Below are 25455 nucleotides of genomic sequence, written 5' to 3' on the forward strand. Positions count from 1 at the left end.
GCTATCACACAGGTCGACCATCACAAACAACATTGTCTCGCTCAGGAAAATAATTTTGTCCTTACCGATGCATGTTGAGTAGGCTTTGAGGACATTAAAGAGACATTTCACTGCTGCTCTATTTGGCTATATATAGGTCCATTAGTTATTAACATATAATTTGTGTCATAAACATTTCACATTTCCTCACTACACGCAAATACGAGCGTTTCTGCATCTCACCGGTAGAAATGAGCCAGTAACATTTCCTGGTTGTAAGCAAACCACATTATCCAGAATTGATAGCGATTTCAGGACGTGGAGGACCACCCCGTGGTGTAACTAGGGCTGTTGCGGTGATCGTATTACCACGACAACTGCAGTCATGAGTCATGACCTCAGTAAAATTCCACCTGAACGTAGAGTCACGGTAGTCTCCTCTTATGCACTCTGGACATGCTTTACTAATGGCCTGGTACTCAGGGCTCTTTTGTCCCTCTAAGCACTCTGACATCAAAAATCACATCACACACTTATCATGAAAAAAGTGTGTGCTTTTAAAGCTCACCTCACTGTGATTGATCAATTCGAAGAAAGAAGAAGTTCAACAACAGGCTGAAACTGAGTGGAAAACATGGTCATTCTGGATGTTGTTCCAAAGCCTAACAAAACGAATTGGACAGCACTTTCTAAGCTGATGATTAATTCAAAATATCCATAAGCATATTCATATATGCATTGGATTATATATATATATATATATACACTGCTCAAAAAAATAAAGGAAACACTAAAATAACACATCCTTGTCACGCCTTGGTCATTGTATTTTGTGTTTTCGTTATATATTTGGTCAGGCCAGGGTGTGACATGGGTTTATGTTGTTGTATTTCGTATTGGGGTTTTTGTATTATTGGGATTGCGGCTGAGTAGGGGTGTTGTATGGGCTTGGCTGCCTGAGGCGGTTCTCTATCAGAGTCAGGTGATTCTCAATGTCTCTGATTGGGAACCATATTTAGGAGCAGCAATAAAAGGACTTCTGGTCTTGGGAGCTGTCGGAGCCTTTCTCCTCTCCTGCGCTACCTGTTCAGCGCTATCAGGGCCTTCCTTCCCTCCAGCGCTGCCGGAGCCTCCTGCCTGTTTGGAGCAGCCTGAGCTGTCAGTCTGCATGAAGCAGCCAGAGCTGCCAGTCTGCAAGGAGCTGCTAGTCTGCAAGGAGCTGCCAGTCTGCAAGGTGCTGCCAGCCTGCATGGAGCAGTCAGAGCTGTCAGCCTGCATGGAGCAGTCAGAGCTGTCAGTCTGTATGAAGCAGCCAGAACTGTCAGTCTGCAAAGAGCTGCCAGTCTGCAGGGTGCTGTCAGCCTGCATGGAGCAGTCAGAGCTGTCAGTGTGCATGACGCAGCCAGAGCTGTCAGTCTGCAAGGAGCTGCCAGTCTGCAAGGAGCTGTCAGTCTGCAGGGAGATACCAGTCTGCAGGGTGCTGTCAGCTTGCATGGAGCAGTCAGAGCTGTCAGTCTGCATAAAGCAGCCAGAGCTGTCAGCCTGCATGGAGCAGTCAAAGCTGTCAGTCTGTTCGAAGCAGCCAGAGCTGTCAGTCTGCATGAAGCAGCCAGAGCTGTCACTCTGCAAAGAGCTGTCAGTCTGCAAAGAGCTGCCAGTCTGCAAGGAGCTGTCAGCCTGCATGGAGCTGCCAGAGCTGTCAGTCTGCAAGGAGCTGTCAGTCTGCATAGAGCAGCTAGATCCACCAGTCAGCCATGATCTTCTAGATCTGCCAGTCAACCAGATTCTTCCAGATCTGCCAGTTAACCAGTCTCTTCCAGATCTGCCAGTCAACCAGTCTCTTCCAGATCTGCCAGTCAACCAGTCTCTTCCAGATCTGCCAGTCAACCAGTCTCTTCCAGATCTGCTAGTCAACCAGAATCTTCCAGATCCGCCAGCCAGCCAGGATCTACCGGAGCCTACTACCTGCCTGAGATTCATCTCAGTACTGGGCTTCCTCTCAGTACTGGGATTCCTCTCAGTACTGGGCTTCCTCTCAGTACTGGGCTTTCCCTCAGTTCCGGGCTGTCCCTCAGTTCCGGGCTGCCCCTCAGTTCCGGGCTGCTCCTCAGTCCCGAGCTGCCCCTCAGTCCCGAGCTGCCCCTCAGTCCCGAGTTGCCCCTCAGTCACGAGCTGCTCCTCAGTTCTGTAGGGTTCTGGGTGAGGACTATTAGGCCATGGTCGGCGGCGAGGGTGGATTATCCCAGGACGCGAAGGGGAGGAACTAGGACTTTAATGGAGTGGGGGCCACGTCCTGAGCCGGAACCGCCACCATGGACAGACGCCCACCCGGACCCTCCCTATGGTTTTGAGGTGCGTCCGGGAGTCCGCACTATAGGGGGGTTCTGTCACGCCTTGGTCATTGTATCTTGTGTTTTCGTTATATATTTGGTCAGGCCAGGGTGTGACATGGGTTTATGTTGTTGTATTTCGTATTGGGGTTTTTGTATTATTGGGATTGCGGCTGAGTAGGGGTGTTGTATGGGCTTGGCTGCCTGAGGCGGTTCTCAATCAGAGTCAGGTGATTCTCAATGTCTCTGATTGGGAACCGTATTCAGGTAGCCTGGTTTCGCTTTGTTTTCGTGGGTGATTGTTCCTGTCTCTGTGTAGTTTCACCAGATAGGCTGTAATAGGTTTCACGTTCCGTTTGTTGTTTTGTATTTTGTATTAGTTATTTAATGTGTCGCTTTTTTCCAATAAAGTCATGAGTAACCACCATGCTGCATTTCGGTCTGACTCTCTTTCGACAAACGAAGAACGACGTTACAATCCTAGATCTGAATGTATGAAATATTCTTATTAAATACTTTTTTCTTTACATAGTTGTATGTGCTGACAACAAAATCACACAAAAATTATCAATGGAAATCAAATGTATCGACCCATGGAGGTCTGGATTTGGAGTCACACTCAAAATTAAAGTGGAAAACCACACTACAGGCTGATCCAACTTTGATGTAATGTCCTTAAAACAAGTCAAAATGAGGCTCAGTAGTGTGTGTGGCCTCCACGTCCCTGTATAATCTCCCTACAATGCCTGGGCATGCTCCTGATGAGGTGGCGGATGGTCTCCTGAGGGATCTCCTCCCAGACCTGCACTAAAGCATCCACCAACTCCTGGACAGTCTGTGGTGCAACGTGGCGTTGGTGGATTGAGCGAGACATGATGTCCCAGATGTGCGAAATTGTACCAAATGGACCAGTTCGTAGCTGGCTTCTTCACCAACCATTTTTACCTTCTCCAGAACATGAATATTGTTCAGTTCTCAAGTTCTGTGAGCTGGAAGAAGTTCCTTTCTTCTCTCTCTATACTCACTCTCTCTATACTGTCAGGCCATGAGGAAGAATCTCCTCCAGGAATTTATGGCCTGATTAACACCAGCCTGAGTGAGAGAGTGAGAGAGTGAGTGAGAGAGTGAGAGAGTGAGAGCTGTTCCCAAAAAGGACAACGTCATGACAATAGTCACTTCACCCCTACCTACATATACACATTTCCTCAACTACCTATACACTGACTCAGTACCCTCTTGGAACCACACATCCCGAATCCGGGATAATTGTCATCAACTACGCTAAATAGCATAGCGCAACGGTCAAATAATCTTACTAGAAAATATTCAAATTCATGAAATCACAAGTGAAATATAGCGAAACACAGCTTAGCCTTTTGTTAATCACAGATTTTGAAATTATGCTTTACAGCGAAAACAATACAAGCATTAGTGTAAGTTTATCTATATACAAACAAAACATTATGTACACCTAGCGGCAGGAAACTTGGTCACGAAAAGCAATCAAATTAATAATTTACCTGTGATGATCTTCGGATGTTTTCACTCACGAGACTCCCAGTTAGACAGCAAATGTTCCTTTTGTTCCATAAAGATATTTTTTATATCCAAATACCTCCGTTAGTTTGATGCGTTATGCCCAGGAATCCACCGGAAATAGCGGTCACGACAATGCAGATAAAAATTCCAAATTATATCCGTATTTATTGACAGAAACATGGCAAACATTTTTTATAATCAATCCTCAATGTGTTTTTCAAATATCTATTCGATAATATATCAACCGGGACAGTTGGCTTTTCACTAGGATGGGGAGGAAAAATGGCTACCTCTCTGTTTTGCGCAAAAATCACACTGAGAGCCAACAACTGACCACTTAAGCAATGTGGACGTTTACGCTCATTCCTCAAAATAAAGGCCTGAAACTATGTCTAAAGGCTGTTGACACTTTAGGGAAGCCACAGAAAAAGGAATCTGATTGATATCCCTTTCAATGGTAAATAGGGATGCATAGGAACACAGAGCTTTCAAAATAAGAGTCACTTCCTGATTGGATTTTCCTCAGGCTTTCGCCTGCAAAATCAGTTCTGTTATATTCACAGACAATACACTTTAGAGTGTTTTCTATCCTAATCTGTCAATTATATGCATATTCTAGCATCTGGTCCTGAGAAATAGGCTGTTTACTTTGGGAACGTTATTTTTCAAAAAATACAATTAGTGCCCCCTAGCTTCAAGAGGGTACCGGTACCCCCTGTATATGGCCTTGTTATTGTTATTTTATTCTGTTACTTTTTATTATTTTTTACTTTAGTTTATTTGGTAAATACTTTCTTAACTCTTGAACTGCAGTTGGTTAAGGGCTTGTAATTAAGTGTTTCACAGTAAGGTCTACGCTTGTATTCGGTGCATGTGACAAATAAAGTGTGATATACCTTAGGCGGCAGGTAGCCTAGTGTTTAGCGCATTGGACCAGTAACCAAAGGTTGCTAGATCGAATCCCTGAGCTGACAAGGTAAAAATCTGTCATTCTGCCCCTGAACAAGGCAGTTAACCCACTGTTCCTAGGCCGTCATTATAAATAAGAATTTGTTATTTACTGACCTGCCTAGTTAAATCATATTTTTAAATAAAATGATATGTGGAGTGAAATAACCAGAGTATCCAACCCTGCATGAGTGAAAAACGAACCGGCGGGAAAGTGGCCTCCATTCACTATTTGAGTGCATAAAGATGACATGTATTTTTTTCCCCTGCCCCTGTTCCTGCCAATTTGATAATGGGCCATTCTAATCTAAAGTAATTTTACATATTAGTAAAGACAAGATCAAATTGAAAATATGATAATTTGATGAGAGAACAGCGTGTGCAGCCTGAGGCAGGGCACAGAGCTCTAACTCTTTGTGCGACTCAAATCATTACTATCATCAATAGCCTATAGTCGCATCATGCAGCCCATATACATTTTGATTTCTAAGACATTCAGAAGTTTGTATCATTCACTTCATATGTGCAGTCACTTCGGAATGGGAAAACATTAAAAACATACACTCTTATCCAGGTTGACTTACATACATTTTCATGCTTTTTTCCTACTGGTTCCCCACGGGAAACGCACCCACAACCCTGGCGTTGCAAGCACCGTGCTCTACCAACTATTTAATTCAGCTAAGTTAAATTACATTCCTACTATAATGGCACTTATAAACATATGTTGTCTGCTAAATGAACAAGCCTACATCCTATGGCATGGTACATAGCCAGATAAAATACAGTAAGCCAACTCATATTCTGTTCTTCAGAAAAAACATTTTTTCCATATCATACTGTTTCTTTAGACCTGCCTAACATAAATTATTTATTTATTTTGATTGTGTATATTAAATTGATTTATTAGACTTTTTTTCTATGTAGATATTCCAAAGGTGTGCATCAGTGGCTTGTAAGCATGTGTTTTATGTTAATTATTGGTCAATTACTGTGAGACTTTTGCATGACAATAACCAGCTGACAACATTTCATGACTGCCACAGTCCGAGGTGTAACGTTATCCAATTGATGTGTGAAATATCCACGTCTGTGTTTGAAGCCAGCACTTTCAGCCAGAAGATTTCAAACGGAGCGGACGTCTCAACTGATGGGTTTGCCATGTCATTGAACGTTGAAAAGGGATGCTTTTCTATTGATTTCCCCCTTCACTACAAAGAGGAAGCTATCTGATCAGCCAATATCAGCGCAGCAGAAAATTACCTATCTAACTAGCTACAGTAGCTATAGCGAAGTAACTACTGCGGAGGCTAATGTGACTGTGTTCATTAAGATTCCGATCCCATCAACATCTTCAGAGGCATCGAGATCAAGCACAGCACAAGGAACTCGTGTAAGACACCTCCTAAAATCTTACTAAGATCTATTCAATCTTTCCACGACTCCACGATGAGCAAATAAATATACTGGAGCTAGGCATAAACATGGTTTGTGTCTTGTTGTTATAGTTGGTGTGTTTACAAGTAGGCTACAACATCTACTGTAGTTCTCTCTGTATTATGGAGGCTTAGTTGATTGTTCATGCAAGGCTTGAAGTCTAAATTGGAGTAAAATAGGTGTTAGTAAGGAGGGGATGGTGTGGTTGACTGACTGGTGTCTGTTGTGGGTATGTATTGTATGTGTGAAGGTTAGTATGCATAATCTATTGACATGAGGGGGATGGGTGGACATAGTACGTTGTTTGAGTGTGTCTTGGTAGGGACAAAGTAATAAACTGGTACCGTGGCCTATAATCCTGCTAATGACAATGTTGTTTGCTTTAGTGTAGACCCATTGGATGAAAGCTTGCCTAGAATAAGCTCAAGCACAACATCATCTGACTTAGAAACATGCAAGGACAGCCAAAGGTATTTATGAAAGCACAATACCCTCTTGAGTAAATTAAATCCCCATTAAACTAAACTGCCTACAAGACAAGTGCTCCTCAAACTTTTCACATCCTTGCAATCAGTTATTTTGCATTTGGGAGAAGGGCTGTTAGTACAGTATATTATTCTGGCCTAATGCCTTTATTGATGGCAGTGCTTGTCTACTCAACAGTACAACTGTACTTGCTCATACATAACAAGACTACAAGTCAACTCAAACTTTTCACATCTTTGCTACAGCCCATGTTTTGGAAAGTTTTCATCATTAAGTCCTTTTGTAGGAAATAATGTCTGGATTGGGTGAAAATTGTTAGCTGTTGTACAAAGTATGCATCCTCCTTCTGGATAAATTCATTGATATCTTATTTGTATAAACTTTCTCTTATGAAAACAAATGATGCAAAATCTAAATGGGGCATTGTCATGATTGGTCTTTAACAAATAAGGTCATTGAAATGTACATAACAGTTACTTTATGGATAATCCACAATGCTACTAGCTTTACAGTAAATACCTTCTACAAAGGGAATTGAACGTTTTGGTGCAATGAGGTGTCACTAAATCCTTTCTGTCATTGAGATTCTCTGAAAGAAAACGGGACATGGGCAATTTTACTGTCTGTATTCTTACTGTAGCAGCATGGTGTAGAATATATCCCACAGACATTGTCATGTACATCAACTGACCAGAGCCCACATTATTTGTATATGTGAAGGAACTGAAGAAGAATTGTCAGATATTATGGCACTACTCAATGACACTGACCCTAATCTCAAATTCACTATTGAAAGTGACACTCAACATGTTCACTATCTCGATATGTGGATTGAGAAATCAAATGGAACCCTATTTACAACTCTGTACAGAAAAAAACGGACAGAAATACTCTATTACAGAGTGACAGCTTCCACCCTGAGCCATTAAAAAGAGGATTTCCAAGAAGCCAGTTTTTTCGACTGTGCCGTATATTCCACTCCACAGAGGATTATCTAGAAAAAGCAGCGGAGATGCGCATGAGGTTCATTCACAATGTGTGGATGAAGATCATAATTTGGCATTGGAAAAAACACGAGATAAACTGCTACTAAAAAGACCAGCTAAAGCCAAAGAACACTCTGTAATGTTCACAACTACATATACTTTGAATTTGCGAAAAGTGGAAGGTGTGGTCAAGAAACACTGGCATATTTTATCATCGGACCCAGCTTTGCCGGCTGAATTTAAATATCCCCCACGTATTGTGTATAGGGGAGGTCGCAATTTACGCAATAAATTGGTTCATGCCAACTGCCAGCCACAAAATAAAATGAGCCAAGCTCTTTTACGCCCTCTACCAAATGGTAGCTATAAATGCAGAGGAGGCGCACAGTGCAACAACATGATAAAGTGTGAATATTTCTGCCACCCACACACAGGAAAACGGTTCCAAATAAATGACATTATTGCATGTTCCACCACCCATGTTATTTACATTATTAAATGTCCATGTGGGCTCTGATATGTCGGTAAAACCACCCGCTCTCTCAAACAGAGAATTAGTGAACATAAAACTTAAAACAGGAGAAATGACAGGGATTATCCAGTGGCTGTACATTTCAATGACCTGAAGCATGACATTTCCAACTTTAGATTTTGTGGCATAGAGAAAGTTAAGATATCAGACAGGGGAGGTGATATTAATAATACTCTGAGTAAAAGAGAATGTTTTGGGATTTTCCCCCTCCAGACATTATTTCCTAAAGGACTTAATGATGAAATGCCTATGTATGTTATGTTGTGAATTTGAACATGAAATATGTGTCTCTTGTAGATTATTCTGACGTGTTTCGTATGATGTACCCAGTGACTAATGAAAACTTGCTATGTCCTCATTGAGATTTTACAGACGTGTTTAATACGCCTTATTTATACACTTTTGTAATATTTATGAAATGCACATTGTTATATTTGGTAGCACTTATTAATTTTTCCTTTGCCTCCAACCCTCTTCCATGTGTAGAACGGATGTGGGTGGGGCCAGGTCCACATAAGTGTGCAACTTTCAAAAAATCCCAAAAGCTCTGACGAAGGCCGTGTGGCCGATACGTAAGCTTATTAAAGATCGGTGATACTATCAAGAGCAGTGTGTGGTTTCCTTTATCCGTCATCTTGTTCAACTGTTGCCATGCACCTGCAAATTAGATTGCTCAGATGTGCGAGTGCCTTTTGAATTAGGTATAGGAAACACAGCTAGCTAGCTAGCTAGTTAACTTGGCTAGCAGTGGTACTAGCAAGCCCGGTTATGGACAAATCAATCACCAAATTGTACTGTACTGAACTACACTGCCTTATGTAAAAAGAGAGGTTACAGTTTATTGCTAGCTAACTACTGCCAGTAAAACAACTTACTCATTTGTCATTTGCCCTCCTGAGTCCTGGTACAGCTTGTGTAAATTGCCACCACTCCTTGCTGGTCTCACAATTATTTTGCTCACTGTCTCAATTCCTCCTCAGTGTATTCTGGCTCAAATAAATAGGGCTGTATCTTCATATGTAAAAAAAATGTGTTGTCAGTCAGCTCTTCTTGGAAAGAAGACACATCAGAAGAAGCCATTGTAACTATTTATTTCGCAATCTCGGGATAGATAGTGCACAGCTTCAGTGAACCTGTAAACTAGGTCCTCCCTTGTTTTGAAAAGCCTGCCTTTGATGGTGGGAACAAGAAAGTAGGGTTCCCGTTGGGCTGTAGTCTTTACAAAGCCAGGCAAAATGAGTCAACCCAGATATCCTGCAATGTCCTGACAGATAGGAACATCGGCTCTATTGAACCAGGGCAAACCAATATTTACGCGCTGCTAATGTGGCCACAATAATTGTTACAAAATATGACTCCATTCATTTTTAGATCAGACAGCAGGCTCAATCAACAAATGCCATCATTGGTTGAACTCTCGTCAATCAGAAATCTGTAGGGAGACTGGAAAAACACCCCAAATAGTCTCTAGCGGTGAAGTTTCCCCTTAACATGTTACTTTTCTGGTCCTCTTGCCTCTACCTACCTCTCCTCCATTCTCCCTATTGTTTTTATCTGCCACTCTCCCCTCCATCATCATTTATCTGCATTAAGTCAATTGTCTCACTGGCCTGATGGCTCTCAGATGAAGTGACTATTGGGGTCTGAACCAAATGAAGACTGAAATACCATTTCCTGGTTGCTACACTTAATTTTCTTTAGCTATCGCTCAGTGCTGCTGAGTGATGTATGTTGTTGTTGTTGTTTTCTAATTTGATCATATTGGTGTGCCAACTTGTATTCAGTCAGAAGATTTTGTTAGAGTTCCCACTTATATTTCTCATGGAAAGCCATAACATTTGACTGTTATTCCTCCTGAATAAATATTGTACAAAGATAGAAATAGAAAGGAAGACAAAAAGACGAAGAGAGCGAGAAAAAGGTTAAAGAGAAAAGTCCCTCGGGTAACATATGACCTCCATCATGGCCATAAGCCATGACTCTCATTGGCTCTTCTCTGAGCGATGTATTCTTTGCAGGAAATCTCATTCCTTCCCTCTCTCATTCTCAATCTCCATTTAACATAGTGATGGTGTAGTGGGGGCCTTTGGGAGGCTACAATGACAGACAGGCACTACGTCTACCTGTCTTTGCTTTCTTAGAGGAGATACGATTCCAGCGATGAGGGTTTGGAGCTTTTCAAAACAAAAGTTATGCTAAGGTTGTTTATCAAATCAATCAAATATGTTTATAGAGCCCTTTTTACAACAGCAGTTGTCACAAAGTGCTTATACAGAAACCGAGCCTAAAACCCCAGAGAGCAAGCAATACAGATGTAGAGGCACGGTGGCTAAGAAAAACTCCCTAGAAAGCGAGGAACCTAGGAAGAAACCTAGAGGTACCAGGCTCTGATGGGTGGTCAGTCGTCTTCTGGTTGTGCCAGGTGGAGTTTATAAGCGTGCATGGTCATTAAGGGTAAAATAATAATCACAGTGATTGTAGAGGCTGCAACAGTGACCTCGGGAGTGAATGTCAGTTGGCTTTTCATAGCAGGCTGACCCTAGCCCCCCGGCACATAGACTATTGCAGCATCGATACAGGAGACTGTGACTGTGCACTGGGGCCAAGTCCAAGTCCAAATTTAGCCCCAGACAGGGACAACCAGGCAGGATATAACCCCACCCATTTAACGGCATTCGTCTGTTGAAAGAAGAGAGTCGGACCGAAATGCAGCGTGTTGGTTACTCATGACTTTCATGAATGAAAAAAACGAGGTACATGAAATAACTGAAACTAAATACAAAAAACAACAGAACGGAACGTGAAACTAATTACAGCCTATCTGGTGACTACAACACAGAGACAGGTACAATCACCCACGAAATACAAAGCGAAACTCAGGCTGCCTAAATACGGTTCCCAATCAGAGACAACGATAAGCACCTGACTCTAATTGAGAATCGCCTCAGGCAGCCAAGCCTAACAACACCCCTAATCAGCCGCGGTCCCAAATAATACATAACCCCAAATACGAAAACAACATATAAACCCATGTCACACCCTGGCCTACCCAAACATATAACAAAAACACAAAATACAATGACCAAGGCGTGACAACCCACTTTGGCTAAGCACAGTGCCCACACCCCTAAAGTGATCTCAAAAGACTTACTACCCTGAGACAAGGCCGAGTATAGCCCACAAAGATCTCCCCACTGCAGGAGCCTGAGGACAGGGAGGATGGAAGAGCGTGAGCAAGCCAGTGACTCAGCCCCCATAATAGGGTCAGAGGCAGAGAATCCCAGTGGAGAAAGGGGAGCCGGCCAGGCAGAGACAGCAAGGGTGGTTCGTCATGCCAGTGCCTTGCCATTCGCCTTCACAACCCTAGCCTAGACGACACTCAATCTAAGCACCTACTGAAAAGACGAGTCTTCAGTAAAGACTTAAAGGTTGAGACAGAGTCTGTGTCTCACATCGATCAGCACACAATTCATACAAATTTAGCTCTGCCTCCAGCTGTTTCTTGTGAACGTAGCACACGTGTATGTAGGTACAGCAGAACCAAATTGGCGAGATAGGTAGGAGCAAGCCTGTGTAATGCTTTGTAGGTTAGCAGTAAAACCTTGAAATCACCCCTAGCCTTAACAGGAAGCCAGTGTAGGGAGGCTAGCACTGGGGTAATATGATCAACATTTGTTGGTTCTAGTCAAGATTCTAGCAGCAGTATTTAGCAATAGCTGGAATTTACTTAGTGCCTTATCCGGGTAGCCAGAAAGTAGAGTGTAATCTCGAAGTGACAAAAACAGAGTTTAGCTTCTCTGCATCAAATTTGGACAAAACATTTCAGATTTTTGCAATGTTACAAAGATGAAAAGGGGCTGCTCTTGTTCATCGAAGGAAAGATCAGGGCCCAGAGTAACACCAAGGTCCTTAATTTATATTTGAGATGACTGTACATCCATGTGGATTTATTTTCAGATCTAAAAGCAGATCTCTTTCAACATTAGAATGCCCACTACAGGAAGTAGCTCTTTCAGTAGTTTAATGATCATTGAAGAAGAAGAAGTTGAAGAAGTTCATGAATTAATCACTGCTGAAGTGAAGTGAACGCCAACCTCACTAGGGGAATGCTGCTTTTTATTTAGCTTTGCAACAGTATACATTTTGGGGGGGGGGTGTATTTTTTCTATTCTCCTCAATCAGGTTGGAAAAATAGGCTTTTCAGGCAGCAGGGAGGGCTTTTTCATATTGCACAATATTGCAAGGTACCCACATTTCCTACTAGTCTTTCCAGGCTAGTTGGAAGACTTCCAATTTTCTGAAAGCTTTCTTCAGGGCTCGGGTATTTTCTTAATACCAGGGAGATAGTTGTTTGTGACATATTTTTTTTGCTATGAGACTGCATCTAGGGTATTATGCAAGGTTAAGTTTAGATCCTCGGTTGGGCTGTTAAGTTATTTTTGTACTCTGACATCCTTGAGTATGTGGAGGGGGTCTGGAAGGGCATCAAGGAATCTTTGGGTCTTCCAAGGATTTGGAGCGCGGCTTTTGATAATCCTTGGTTGGAGTATAAGCAAATGATTTGTTTTCGATTGCAAACGTAATAAGATGGTGGTACGATAGTCCAGAATTATGAGAGAAACATTTTGATGCAGTAAATCTATTCCAGACAAAACTAGATCCAGGGTATGATTTTGGCAATGCGTAGGTACCGAGACATGTTGGATAAAACTATGTGTCTGTGATGGCCCTGAAAGCCTTTTAGAGTGGGTCTGTGGAGTTCTTCATGTGAATATTGAAGTCATGAAAAAATGTCATATTTTCTGACATGACTAGAGGGTCACATAGGAATTTAGGGAACTCAGTGAGGAATTCTGTATACGGACCAGGAGGCCTGTAAACAGTAGCTATAAAAATGTATTGGGTAGGCTGCATAGATTTCATGACTAACTCAGAAAATGAAATTTGCTGTCAAAAATGGTAGCAACACCTCCGCCTTTGTGGAATGCACGGGGGATATGGTAACTAGTGTAACCAGGAGTACAGGCCTCATTTAACTCAGTAAATTCATCAGGTTAAGCAATGTTTCAGACAGGTCAATCACATCACGTTTATGATTAGTTCATTGACTATGACTGACTTGTAAGTGAGGGATCTAACGTTATTAAGTAGTCCTATTTTGAGTTGTTAGGTATTATATATTTTCGGCAAAATTACGGGGATGGAGGAGGTCTTTATTCCAGGGGTGTGGGATAAGACTTCAGCCACCGTCCCATCCTTTCATTCCAGTTAAAGGACAGGTTTGCTTATTTTAAACAAAAGCTATTGAAATAAAATGTAAATAGCATGTTATAGAGGTCCATGAACATTTTGGGAATTTCACAAGGTTTTGAATAACTTAGCCAATCAGCAATAGACTTTCTCACGTTCGTTCTTCAGTTGAAGGGGCAGAGCTAAAACATGAACACAGCCTCCAAACACACCTAAATACGTAATTCTAGAAACGGCAATGCTCTCAATATAGTTATGCAGGTCTTTAGATGTTGTGCAAGTGTGATTTTGAATTTCATCCGCAATGTTATATTCCATTTATTTGGACTCGAGCGCAACATTTCCGCGTGCGAGCATGCGCGGGCTTTCTTGTTCTCATTGTGGTGATACGAGAAAGCATGCACATGCTTGAACATGGAAATGCACAAGGAAGTATACTGCTGTTGGGGTAAGTTTCTTTCTCTCAAATGTTTTGGGGAGATTTGGTTAAAAAAAGTTAACTTGTCCTTTAAGAGAGACAAAGGCAACCATGGTGCTAAGAAAATATGCCCGAAGACCTCCCTACACACACACATACACACACTGAATAGCAGACTGAGAGGTAGACTGAGCGGTGTGGTCGATAATGATTTTGGTGGTGTAATGGGGGATGTCGATATGTAAACATCAGGCTTCTGGAGCTAACGGTGGAAATGGAGAATCCAAACGATTTCAAACAAGGGAAACTTTGTTTTGGAGTGGTCTGTGAAAGTGAACAGTATATTCCCTTGCTAACTTTGGAGGTGATGTTTGAGTTTATTACTTTGTTTTGAATGCAATTGTTCAAACATTTGAGTATTGTGGAGTTCTAATATGGATAGTTATAAACTAGATAAGTCTGCTACGATATCAGAGTCAGTAGCTGTCATATTCTGTAGCTGTCACAGTAACATTTACTTTCGAAGAAGAAGAAAATTAGGAAACCATTATTTATTGTTTTATTACTGTTATTTATTATTTTGTGTTTCTCTACTGTTCTTTAAATATGATCCTATAAATCAATGGCTCCCCTTATTATTTGTTCAATTTAGATCAAACAAAGTTATTCTGTGTTCATCTCTGTGCTGAGACACACACGCAAGTGCAATCTAAATGTACTGTAAAGTGTTACAAATAAATAGATTGTTTGTAATTATGATTATTTTTAAATCACATGATATCTTGTTACATTTTTACCTCCCTTATCTGTTATCTGCATGTTACAAAGGACATGTTTGTGTCTGAGGTCTTTCATTTGACCTCTGGATGCAGAGATGTGTGTAGTAGAAGTGTTCCTCTTTAGTAAAGTGCCTGGAGAGAGTTCTCTGTCCCCAGAGGACCTGCCCACTCATGGGGAAAATAGCCCCGTGTGAAGCAGGGAGAAAGCAGTGACATTTAACACTCACACACACACACACACACGAGGACCATAGGAATACAGATATGTTAGACTAGATTGTTATTCATGACAATACGAATGGCATTCCTGATGAGAACGTGGTAGCTTGATACAACACCCCTTCCCACTCTCTCACACACCAAAAAACATGCCCAGTCTTATACAATTTCATTAGAAGGGTGTTCATTGATGTGTTTATGTTATAGAACAAACATTGTAGTGTAATAGAGTTTAATATACAATCTAATATTGATAGCAGCGTCCCAGCTACACACCAGATGAATTACCCATATAAGCACAGCAAGATGAATACCCTGTCTTTGGAAGTCAGAGAAGCATGCAGCCTTTCTTTGTACAGTGATAAAATATAAAGTATGAGTATGACAGTCCCCTGTTCTGAAGCGTAATCTGAAGGCCTGAGGCTGATCCATTAGATTGTAGCTTTGAAGGATAAAGAAACACACTCAAATAAAGTAACATCAAATCATCACCTTCCCTTTGTTTGTATTTTCTATTGTGACATAGCGTTTGTACAGTCACAGAGTGTGTTCTGTCCTGAATGTATTGACATTGATCTAAATATGTTTGTGGTTTATGTTTAGGCTTACATAGTCAGTAATGACAGATAAATGCTTCCTCATAGAATCCACATTACTGACATTGATCCTGATTTGTAAACTGCACAGTAGGCGTGTATAAACAAATGTGTTTACCCAAAGTATACTTTGATTGTAACAGTCTCACCATGCTTTGCATAAGGACTGATGCGTACAGTTGAAGTCGGAAGTTTACATACACCTTAGCCAAATATATTTGAAATTTAATACTAGTAAAAAGTCCCCGTCTTAGGTCAATTAGGATCACCACTTTATTGTAAGAATGTGAAATGTCAGAATAATAGTAGAGATCATGATTTATTTCAGCTTTTGGTAATTTCATCACTTTCCCCGTGGGTCAGAAGTTTATATATACTCAATTAGTATTTGGTAGCATTGACTTTAAATTGTTTAACTTGGGTCAAACGTTTCGGATATTCTTCCACAAGCTTCCCACAATAAATTGGGTGCATTTGGGCCCTTTCGTCTTGACAGAGCTGGTGTAACTGAGTCAGGGTTTTAGGCCTCATTGCTCGCACACGCTTCTTTTTCAGTTCTGCCCACACATATTCTATAGGATTGAGGTCAGGGCTTTGTGATGGCTACTCAAATACCTTGACTTTGTTGTCCTTAAGCCATTTTGTCACAACTTTGGGAGTATGCTTGGGGTCATTGTCAATTTAGAAGACCCATTTGCGACCAAGCTTTAACTGCCTGACAGATGTCTTGAGATGTTGCTTCAATATATCCACATCAATTTCATCCCTCCTGGTGCCATCTAATTTGTGAAGTGCACCAGTTCCTCGTGCAGCTAAGCAGCGCCACAACATGATGCTGCCACACCGTGCTTCATGGTTGGGATGGTGTTCTTCGGCTTGCAAGCCTCCCCCTCTTTCCCCCAAACATAACAATGGTCATTATGGCCAAACAGTTCTCTTTTTGTTTCTACAGACCAGAGGACATTTCTCCAAAAAGTACAATCTTTATCCCCATGTGCAGTTGCAAACCATAGTCTGGCTTTTTTATGGCGGTTTTGGAGCAGTGGCTTCTTTCTTGCTGAGCGGCCTTTCAGGTTATATCAATATAGAACAAATTTTACTGTGGATATAGATACTTTTGTGCCTGTTTCCTCCAGCATCTTCACAAGGTCCTTTGATTTTGATCTGGGATTGATTTGCACTTTTCGCACCAAAGTACATTATCTCTAGGAGACAGAACTCATCTTCTTCCTGAGCGGTATGACAGCTGCGTGGTCCCATGGGGTTTATACTTAGGTACTATTGTTTGTACAGATGAACGTGTTACCTTCAGGCGTTTGGAAATTGCTCCCAAGGATGAACCAGAGTTGTGGAGGTCTACAATTGTTTTCTGAGGTCTTGTCTGATTTCTTTTGAATTTCCCATGATGTCAAGCAAAGAGGCACTGAATTTGAAGGTAGACCTTGAAATACATCCACAGGTACACCTCCAATTGGCTCAAATGATGTCAATTAGCCTATCAGAAGCTTCTAAAGCCATTATATAATTTTCTGGAATTTTCCAAGCTGTTTAAATGCACAGTCAACTTAGTGTATGCAAAATTCTGACCCACTGGAATTATGATACAGTGAATTATATATAAAATAATCTGGCTGTAAACAATTGTTGGATAAATTACTTGTGTTTTGCACAAAGTAGATGTCCTAAACGACTTGCCAAAACTATAGTTTGTTAACAAGAAATGTGTGGAGTGGTTAAAAAACGACTTTCAATGACTCCAACCTAATTGTATGTAAACCTCCGACTTCAACTGTACACGGCATGAAAAACCTGGCTTTTCAAACTACATAGATGTTGTTATTTTTATCTCATCAAATCATTTTCAAACCCGAGAGAAAATGAAAGAGGGGATGAGCAAGGGAACACTCAATATTTCATAACACTATCAGTCTTCAATGTTCAGAGTTGGGCTTGTGATGAAATCTCCAAATCTTAAAATAACCCATGAAGTTTGGTTCAAGATTTTGATATCCCATTCCTCTTTCTCGTCCTCCTCTCCTGTGTTACCGATGTCCTTCATTGTAAATGGAAGGCGTCAGGTCTCCTGCACTGGAAGGTCCACTCTGTGTCACAGGGTCTTACAACATCCTTCATCAATAATTCTAGACAATAGATCATATTCAGTGTATGATTGTGTATCATATTAAAGCGGAGAACAACGACTCCATTAAAGTGCAGAACAAAGACTTCATGATCTTTACTGACTTTTAATAGAAATGGGTTAGTTTGAATAGTGGACTAAACGGCATATTGCTAAAAGGGATTCACTTTGTGAAATAAAGCTTTGCTATAATGAGCCAATACATTCACTCAAATGTCCTAGTCTTATAGAAAGTGGGAAAAAGTTTGTGATTGGAACAAACCAAACAAACCAAATATTTTTTTCTTTGTATTAACATGATTTGAAAGGGGCTGGTAATTAAAGTGGGTTATATTACTTTTGAAACTATCTTTCCATTCTAATTTTGGCACACCGTTGTTGTAATAGCCTGTAGGCAGCAGGAAGGCTGTGCAGAGAGGACATGCTGCATGTGGATGACTGAGCTATGCTCTGTGTTTAGATACAGTCCTGGTGTCTGGCCTAAGGCCAGCTCTCTTGTCATGTCAGCTTGGTCCCCAGGCTAGTACCAAAGATGTGCCAGTTCTTTGTCCAGCTAGCAGCTGTGATTAAGAATTTAACAGGAAAGAAAAACTTTTACTTCACCAGTAAGGTGAAAAGGTAGCTAAAACAGAGTGATGGTTTTGATGCTGTAGCTGTATGACATGATTAGAGTCAGTGAGGTGGTTATACTAATAGAATGTGTATTATGCTTTTATTTCCTGTCATCCTGTCAAACCAGAGAGATTCCAGGACAAACTGGCATTAATGGCTTTGTATTGGTTGCATCATGCATCATATTGCACTAGGTGAAGCACAGTGAAGGCACATGAGGACGTGAATCTGTTTGTGTAAAAGATTAGAAAAAAAGTGCACGCTGTAGATCTAGCTATTATATTTCTCTCAGATAACTGTATTCATGTTTTGTTGTATTTGTAACCCTTGCAGTGCATTGTCATTGTCACCACCTCCATTGTCATCATCATAATAATCACCATCAATGTCATCACCACCATCATCTCTAGCGAACAGCATCCATTGCCATATGTTGCCGAGTCCATACTACCTCAGTATAGTTGCAAGTTGTGTGACCGATGCAGTATTTAGAAAGAGGACCCTGTTACCATGCTAGGGGCTGCACTTGTTGCCTTGGTGACCAGCTCATATATTTGCATGCAGGGTTGTGGAGTAACGGATTACATGTAATCTGTTACATATAAGGGATTACAAATATGGTAACTGTAATCCGTTATGTTACCAGCAAAAATATTGTAATCAGATGACAGATACTTCTGAAAAACTAGATGATTAATTCGAGGGTTACTTTTAAATTGAGAAAGGATGTTTACGAAAAGAAATCTCTGTTTTCTCAATTACTTTCAAATAAGCATTGACAAAAGGCACACATTTAAGTTTGTTCCACCTGAGCGAGTCAGACCACAAGTCAGAGACAACTATGATGACGCGCCAAATTTGTTTGATGGATCACCAGAAAAGAGCATGATTATGCTTTTGTAGGCTAGAGTCCAAGCTATGTCTTTCAATGGTGCGACTGCTGTCGGCATCCAAAGATTATCTAACTTGGAGGTTATCTAACGCTTGGAGGTATGGATGACAGCAGTGATGTAGTCTACGGCGATACGGATGTCACTTATTATTTATATCTACTTAGCGCATTGATGTGAATCACACTGCTGCTCTCTTATTTAGCGATTTGCGCCTTATAGATTGTGGTTGTTGTGGATGGCTGTTCACAAATGTAAATGTGTAATTGATCCCAATAATGGTTGAATTCAAGAAGTTTAAGCTGCCTATCAATCATTGTTTTTGAAACCAGTGGACAGTCAGTGAGAAATGTGCTCTTGCAACAGCTGCATAGTGCGGATCCCAGCCTATGGAATCTACTGGGGCTTTAAATCATGCTGATAAAAAACTCCATAGGCCTAATAGACACATGCTCAAACTCGCCCACTTTTGACTTATCAAAAGATGTATAAATTATATATATACAGTGGGGCAAAAAAGTATTTAGTCAGCCACCAATTGTGCAAGTTCTCCCACTTAAAAAGATGAGAGAGGGCTTCATCATAGGTACACTTCAACTATGACGGACAAAATGAGAAAAGAATCCAGAAAATCACATTGTAGGATTTTTAATGAATTTATTTGCAAATAATAAGTATTTGGTCAATAACAAAAGTTTATCTCAATACTTTGTTATATACCCTTTGTTGGCAATGACAGAGGTCAAAAGTTTTCTGTAAGTCTTCACAAGGTTTTCACACACACTTGAAACATACATGTATCCGATATCATTTCAAAGCTATTCTCGTTGTTAATCCCACCAAAGTGTCCGATTTCAAATAGGCTTTTCAGCGAAAGCACTACAAACGATTAAGTTAGGTCTCCACCAAACCACAATAATCACAGCCATTTTCCAGCAAAATATAGCATTCACAAAAAGCACAAATAAAGATAAAATGAATCACTAACCTTGAATTATCTTCATCAGATGACACTCATAGGACTTCATGTTACACAATACATGTTTTGTTTGATAAAGTTCATATTTATATAAAAAAATCTGAGTTTACATTGGCGCGTTAGATTCACTAGTTCCAAAAACATCAAGTGATTTTGCATAGCTACATCGTTTCAACAGGAATACTCATCATAAATGTAGATGATAATACAAGTTATACACATGGAATTATAGATATACCTCTCCTTAATGCAACCGCTGTGTCAGATTTCAAAAAAAGGTTTACGGAAAAAGAAACCCATGCAATAATCTGAGACGGCGCTCAGAACAGTAGCCAAATTAGCCTCCATGTTGGAGTCAACAGAAACCAGAAAATACATGATAAATGTTTCCTTACCTTTGATGAACTTCATCAGAATGCAGTCCTAGAAATCCCAGGTCCACAATAAATGCTTGTTTTGTTTCGGAAATGTCCGTTATAAGCTGGTCCGCAACCTTTGTCCTCTTGTAATTGAGAGAAACATGGTCTGGTGATAGAAAACCCGAGTGTGTGGTTTAATTCGGAAGGGCAGAAAAGGGCCTGTCCCAGGATGCCCCACCATAACTGTGCTCATGGGCGGTCGTCTGATTCAGTTAAACTCAAAAGGGAAATGGAGTTTCATTTACATTTACATTTAAGTCATTTAGCAGACGCTCTTATCCAGAGCGACTTACAAATTGGTGCATTCACCTTATGACATCCAGTGGAACAACCACTTTACAATAGTGCATCTAAATATTTTAAGGGGGGTGAGAAGGATTACTTTATCCTATCCTAGGTATTCCTTAAAGAGGTGGGGTTTCGGGTGTCTCCGGAAGGTGGTGATTGACTCCGCTGTCCTGGCGTCGTGAGGGAGTTTGTTCCACCATTGGGGAGCCAGAGCAGCGAACAGTTTTGACTGAGCTGAGCGGGAACTGTACTTCCTCAGTGGTAGGGAGGCGAGCAGGCCAGAGGTGGATGAACGCAGTGCCCTTATTTGGGTGTAGGGCCTGATCAGAGCCTGGAGGTACTGAGGTGCCGTTCCCCTCACAGCTCCGTAGGCAAGCACCATGGTCTTGTAGCGGATGCGAGCTTCAACTGGAAGCCAGTGGAGAGAGCGGAGGAGCGGGGTGACGTGAGAGAACTTGGGAAGGTTGAACACTAGACGGGCTGCGGCGTTCTGGATGAGTTGTAGGGGTTTAATGGCACAGGCAGGGAGCCCAGCCAACAGCGAGTTGCAGTAATCCAGACGGGAGATGACAAGTGCCTGGATTAGGACCTGCGCCGCTTCCTGTGTGAGGCAGGGTCGTACTCTGCGGATGTTGTAGAGCATGAACCTACAGGAACGGGCCACCGCCTTGATGTTAGTTGAGAACGACAGGGTGTTGTCCAGGATCACGCCAAGGTTCTTAGCGCTCTGGGAGGAGGACACAATGGAGTTGTCAACCGTGATGGCGAGATCATGGAACGGGCAGTCCTTCCCCGGGAGGAAGAGCAGCTCCGTCTTGCCGAAGTTCAGCTTGAGGTGGTGATCCGTCATCCACACTGATATGTCTGCCAGACATGCAGAGATGCGATTCGCCACCTGGTCATCAGAAGGGGAAAGGAGAAGCTTAATTGTGTGTCGTCTGCATAGCAATGATAGGAGAGACCATGTGAGGTTATGACAGAGCCAAGTGACTTGGTGTATAGCGAGAATAGGAGAGGGCCTAGAACAGAGCCCTGGGGGACACCAGTGGTGAGAGCGCGTGGTGAGGAGACAGATTCTCGCCACGCCACCTGGTAGGAGCGACCTGTCAGGTAGGACGCAATCCAAGCGTGGACCGCGCCGGAGATGCCCAACTCGGAGAGGGTGGAGAGGAGGATCTGATGGTTCACAGTATCGAAGGCAGCCGATAGGTCTAGAAGGATGAGAGCAGAGGAGAGAGAGTTAGCTTTAGCGGTGCGGAGCGCCTCCGTGATACAGAGAAGAGCAGTCTCAGTTGAATGACTAGTCTTGAAACCTGACTGATTTGGATCAAGAAGGTCATTCTGAGAGAGATAGTGGGAGAGCTGACCAAGGACGGCACGTTCAAGAGTTTTGGAGAGAAAAGAAAGAAGGGATACTGGTCTGTAGTTGTTGACATCGGAGGGATCGAGTGTAGGTTTTTTCAGAAGGGGTGCAACTCTCGCTCTCTTGAAGACGGAAGGGACGTAGCCAGCGGTCAGGGATAAGTTGATGAGTGAGGTGAGGTAAGGGAGAAGGTCTCCGGAAATGGTCTGGAGAAAAGAGGAGGGGATAGGGTCGAGCGGGCAGGTTGTTGGGCGGCCGGCCGTCACAAGACGCGAGATTTCATCTGGAGAGAGAGGGGAGAAAGAGGTCAGAGCACAGTGTAGGGCAGTGTGAGCAGAACCAGCGGTGTCGTTAGACTTAGCAAACGAGGATCGGATGTCGTCGACCTTCTTTTCAAAATGGTTGACGAAGTCATCTGCAGAGAGGGAGGAGGTGGGGGGAGGGGGAGGAGGATTCAGGAGGGAGGAGAAGGTGGCAAAGAGCTTCCTAGGGTTAGAGGCAGATGCTTGGAATTTAGAGTGGTAGAAAGTGGCTTTAGCAGCAGAGACAGAGGAGGAAAATGTAGAGAGGAGGGAGTGAAAGGATGCCAGGTCCGCAGGGAGGCGAGTTTTCCTCCATTTCCGCTCGGCTGCCCGGAGCCCTGTTCTGTGAGCTCGCAATGAGTCGTCAAGCCACGGAGCGGGAGGGGAGGACCGAGCCGGCCTGGAAGATAGGGGACATACAGAGTCAAAGGATGCAGAAAGTTTCCTTCATTAAACAGTCCAAAGTCACATTACACAAGTTTACAAACAGTATCATCCTCACTCATTCATCTTATACAACAATTAGATGGAAACTTCATATCCGAGGCTATTATATAAACAGCGTTATGGTAATGTGGCCGCACCGTCTCCCATGAGCTTCCCCAAGTTGTAACAAACGGACCAGATCGTAGCTGGATTCTCCACCGATCTTTTATACCTTCTCCGGAACATAAATGTTGTTCGGACCTCATGTTCTGTGAGGTGGAAGAAATTCCTTTGTTCTCTATGAAACTTCACTCTATCTCTATACTGTGTGGCCATGATGCAGGATCTTCCCTAGGAATTTATGACCTCTCTGACCACAAGAGCCTGGTTGTAGGAGGCAGAGAGAGAGGGGGATGGTGCTCGCTGTACCCAAAGAGGGCAACGTCATGACACCGCTCAGGAAGGAGATGCGTTCTGTCTCCTAGAGATGAACGTACTTTGGTGCGAAAAGTGCAAATCAATCCCAGAACAACAGCAAAGGACCTTGTGAAGATGCTGGAGGAAACAGGTACAGACATATCTATATCCACAGTGAAATGAGTCCTATATCGGCATAACCTGAAATGCCGCTCAGCAAGGAAGAAGCCACTGCTCCAAAACAGCCATAAAAAAGCCAGACTATGGTTTACAACTGCACATGGGGAAAAAGATCGTACATTTTGGAGAAATGTCGTCCGGTCTGATGAAAAAAAACAAAATTAGAACTGTTTGGCCATAATGAACATTGTTATGTTCGGAGGAAAAAGGGGGAGGCTTGCAAGCTGAAGAACACCAACCCAACCGTGAAGCACGGTGTGGCAGTATCATGTTGTGGGGGTGCTTTGCTGCAGGAGGCACTGGTGCACTTCACAAAATAGATGGCTTCATGAGGCAGGAAAATTATGTGGATATATTGAAGCAACATCTCAAGAAATTAGTCAGGAAGTTAAAGCTTGGTCGCAAATGGACAATGACCTCAAGCATACTTCCAAAGTTGTGGCAAAATGGCTTAAGGACAACAAAGTCAAGGTATTGGAGTGGCAATCACAAAGCCCTGACTTCAATCCTACAGAAAATGAGTGCAAATCAAAAGTTGTGGCAAAATGGCTTAAGGACAACAAAGTCAAGGTATTGGAGTGGCAATCACAAAGCCCTAACTTCAATCCTACAGAAAATGAGTGGGAAATCTGAAAAAGTGTGAGCGAGTGTGACCAGCTCTGTCAGGAGGAATGGCCCAATTTACATGTTCACATTTTATCGTGTAGTAGTATGTTAATCATCCTGCTCTCTCTCTTCACACAAGATTTACCTGCCCCATTCTTATTCACATACCCGAAATATTTGAACAAAGTTAAACAATGTAAAGGCAATGCTATCAAATACTAATTGAGTGTATGTAAACTTCTGACCCACTGGGAATGTGATGAAATAAATAAAAGCTGAAATCAATCAATCACTCTCTCTACTATTATTCTGACATTTCACATTCTTGAAACAAAGTGGTGATCCTAACTAACCTTAGACAGGGAATCTTTACTAGGATTAAATGTCAGGAATTGTGAAACTGAGTTTAAATGTACTTGTCTAAGGTGTATGTAAACGTCCGACTTCAACTGTATATACAGTGGGGAGAACAAGTATTTCAAACACTGACGATTTTGCAGGTTTTCCTACTTACAAAGCATGTAGAGGTCTGTAATTTTTATCATAGGTACACTTCAACTGTGAGAGACGGAACCTAAAACAAAAATCCAGAAACTCACATTGTATGATTTTTAAGTAATTAATTTGCACTTGCAACCTTGAAGTTACATTACTGATTACAATTGGACAGGTAACTAGTAACTGCAATGGACTACATTTAGAAAGTAACCTACCCAATCCTGTTTGCAATGCCAGTTCCCTGCATTTCTTAAAAGTGATTGAGTCTTGTATGCCAACTATGGTGATTAGATTAGTCATCACACACCCCATTGAGTTTTCATTGAAATTAATAGATTGTTTAATTATATTGCAGACACTCTCACTTTCCAATCCTCTCTCTCAGTTGGCGACTTGGGACTCAACTCGTGGGCTGAACGGTAGTCTAAAGGAGAGTCGGATAGAGAACGGCATGCAAGGAGTGACGGTCAAGGTGGTAACATTACTAGTAAGTGCGTACTCACTACCAACACTATACTGACTTGCCACTTGATGCTGCTATACTCTGTCTGGTCACCTTGTCACTTCCTGCGTAGGATTAGAACATAATGTGAAGTCTGGCTCTTCTTCTTCCTCTGGCTCTGTGGATCTACTCCACCCTTACAGAAAAAAAACACATATTCCAAAAACAAATATTTTAATGTGATCACATAATCTTATGTCAAGTTAAAGTGATAACATGTAAATTCACAACCTGGTCTCAGAGCATTTTATATTATTCTTTATGTAAATATGAGAGACTCCAGTTAGTATATGTTACTTTTCATATGGTATGTTTTAATTTGTGGATGTACATC

General features: G+C 41.9%; 1 protein-coding gene across 2 annotated transcripts in view; it reads left to right on the forward strand.

Annotated features, from left to right (window-relative positions):
• LOC124038280 (glutamate receptor ionotropic, delta-1-like) overlaps nucleotides 1-25455 on the forward strand; it is a 446412-nt gene that overhangs the window by 376048 nt on the left and 44909 nt on the right. For both annotated transcript variants that reach the window (XM_046353943.1, XM_046353944.1), the window contains exon 9: nucleotides 25005-25106. In XM_046353943.1, the coding sequence (XP_046209899.1) occupies nucleotides 25005-25106 (102 nt within the window). The remainder of the gene's footprint in view (nucleotides 1-25004; nucleotides 25107-25455) is intronic.

The sequence above is a fragment of the Oncorhynchus gorbuscha genome, linkage group LG06 (genome assembly GCF_021184085.1).
Source record: "Oncorhynchus gorbuscha isolate QuinsamMale2020 ecotype Even-year linkage group LG06, OgorEven_v1.0, whole genome shotgun sequence".
Lineage (NCBI taxonomy): Eukaryota > Metazoa > Chordata > Actinopteri > Salmoniformes > Salmonidae > Oncorhynchus > Oncorhynchus gorbuscha.